The sequence below is a fragment of the Solanum stenotomum genome, unplaced genomic scaffold (assembly GCF_019186545.1).
Source record: "Solanum stenotomum isolate F172 unplaced genomic scaffold, ASM1918654v1 scaffold33796, whole genome shotgun sequence".
NCBI classification, from domain to species: Eukaryota; Viridiplantae; Streptophyta; class Magnoliopsida; order Solanales; family Solanaceae; genus Solanum; species Solanum stenotomum.
The window spans coordinates 49,789-52,101 of record NW_026032633.1 but is presented as its reverse complement, the minus strand read 5'-3'; the positions used below and the strand labels follow the sequence as shown (position 1 = coordinate 52,101).

Sequence of the window (2,313 nt, the reverse complement as noted above, 5' to 3'; positions counted from 1 at the left end):
TATAGTACTCACCTCTTTTAACCACAAAAAAAAACTAAAAAAACTATAGTACTCACAATGAAGTATGCAATGAAAAAAATGTCTGAAATGAGATCTTCTTCATGAACTTATATTTCTCCTTCTTGATGTCTGGCCTTTGAAAATTCAACAATCTTAGTTTGCAACTTTTCAATTAATTATAAGAATCATTTTGCAACTGAAACAAATAAGTAAGAAAAAAGGTGACACCATAGTTTACTTCTGCATAGTCAAGATATTCTATTATTAAAAAAATATTACTAGTAATTTGACAAAACTTGTATTTTTGTTTTTACAAAACCTTATTAAGTTTTAACCTATCAAATACAAAAAGCAAATGGAACTCAATATTTGTAAATGGATTAGTGTTTCACCAAAAAAAATCATTGAAACTTTATTTTGGATCTCCTTATTTTATTGACTCGAGTAAACATTTTAAAAACAAGATGGAAAAAATTATATATATTTTTTCTTTTATTTTACGACGGTGGGTGGGGTGTGGTCTGTTGGGAAAATAGAAAAAAAAAACTTAATAAAACATGCAATTTTAAAATGTCAGTCATGTATTAAGAATTAAAATAAATTAAATATGAATATATCATTCAGACATATCAGAATAAAATATAAAAATATTGCTTAACTAAAAATGTATTTAGTTCAAGGAATGAACTTTTTTGTTTGTTTTGGAAAATAATGTAAATTTAAAAAATTAAAGGTAGCCTAACGAATAATAAACTAGGAATGAGATTTATTATTTATACTTTTTCTTTTAGAAGAGTCAATTTTTTTTTCATTTTCAAGCAACTTATATCTTCAATTCATTTTACTAAAATAACTCAAAAGCCATGTAAATTAATTACTAGACCAAATGTATCCCCTGAGAAACGGCTATATAAATCAGTCTTCATCATCCTTGCATAGTAGTTGTAGTGATAACTACTGTCACCCCAAATGAGGTTCCACATAGGGGTGTGAGGAAGAGGTCACGGGGGAAGTACAAAGCTTAATTTACAAACCACAATGTATGTGTCTGGCTTGGGAACTTTGATTCACAAGAAGAAGCCGCAAGGGCTTAAGATAAGGTTACGAGAATGTATCACGGTGCTAAAGCCAAACTTAATTTCCCGATGTCAAATGAGGATAACCTAGAAAATGGCATTGTAGCTATAGTGACAATAGTTGTAACCCCAACTGAGATTCGATATAAGGGTGTTAGGAGAATGCCATGGGGTAAGTACAAAGCTGATATTACAAATCAGAAAGTACGTATCTGGCTTGGGACCATTGATAGAAAAGAAGAAGATGCAACCACTTGTTTTAAGGCGACGAGGATGTATCGCGACCTTAAAGCCAAAATCAATTTCCCAAAATCAAATGAGGATAACCTAGAAAATGAGGAGTTTAATCTTGAACTCACCCTTGCTTTATCAGCGAGAAAATGAAACTATATGGCACATCAAGTATTGATTGCAGTTATTAGAAGCAACAATTTAATTTCCATTTTTTATTTTTAGAAGAACAAAAATAACAGGAAACTTAATTATTTCTTGTTCCGAATTATATATATAATTTTTTTTCCGTTATACAATTCAGTTGAATGAATTTTTATTTGGTTGCATTGTTTATTTTCCATGTTAATTCACTTTATGTGCTCATCTTCTATTATATATTTCTTTTAATTTGTATAATTTTGATTCTTTAGAAGTAACTTCAAGATGATAATGCCATAGCTAGTGTGCATCTTAACCCATTTTTTATATTCCTTTGTATTTGTTGGTGTGCATTTTAATGGAATGTGATTGTTTTTAATTTGGGAGTAAATTATGAGTTGTATTCAGATTCATATTGTGACTCCCCGAGTCTACACCCTAGACGGGGCCGACATGGGAGAACCAATGTTGGTCCCCAAGCTAACCCTTGGGCTGACTCATTAATCAGTGGAAGACTTATGTCATGCCCCGAGCCTACACCTTGGGTGGGACTGGCACTCGAGAACCATCGTTGGCTCCAAGCTAACCCTTGGCTTGGCTTACTTACTCAGCGAAAGAGTTTACTCAAGATAAATTTACTTTAAAAGAATAACTGAAATGCTCAATAATTAACTTAGAATGTAACAAATAACATTCACTGCCAAAGTGGCAACTCAAGTCTCAAATTAACTGAAAAGGAAAGTAAGGACTCATGAACTAACATCAACTAACTCTGTCTATGAAACCTCTAAACAACTGAAATGGACGTCGGGACAATACCCACGACGTCCTAATGAACTACAGTACTGAAAGCAATAAAAAGGAT

At 31.9% G+C, this 2,313-nt stretch overlaps 1 protein-coding gene across 1 annotated transcript; it reads left to right on the top strand.

Moving 5' to 3' along the window:
- Positions 1 to 1,109: 1,109 nt before the first annotated feature.
- Positions 1,110 to 1,460, top strand: LOC125852320 (ethylene-responsive transcription factor 9-like). Its single transcript, XM_049532072.1, has one exon. It carries the CDS (start codon positions 1,110 to 1,112, stop codon positions 1,458 to 1,460), a length of 351 nt encoding a protein of 116 aa, XP_049388029.1.
- Positions 1,461 to 2,313: the final 853 nt, after the last annotated feature.

Excerpts from the sequence above, each read along its gene's own strand:
- LOC125852320 (XM_049532072.1), top strand. The coding sequence starts at position 1,110 with ATGTATCACGGTGCTAAAGCCAAACTTAATTTCCCGATGTCAAATGAG.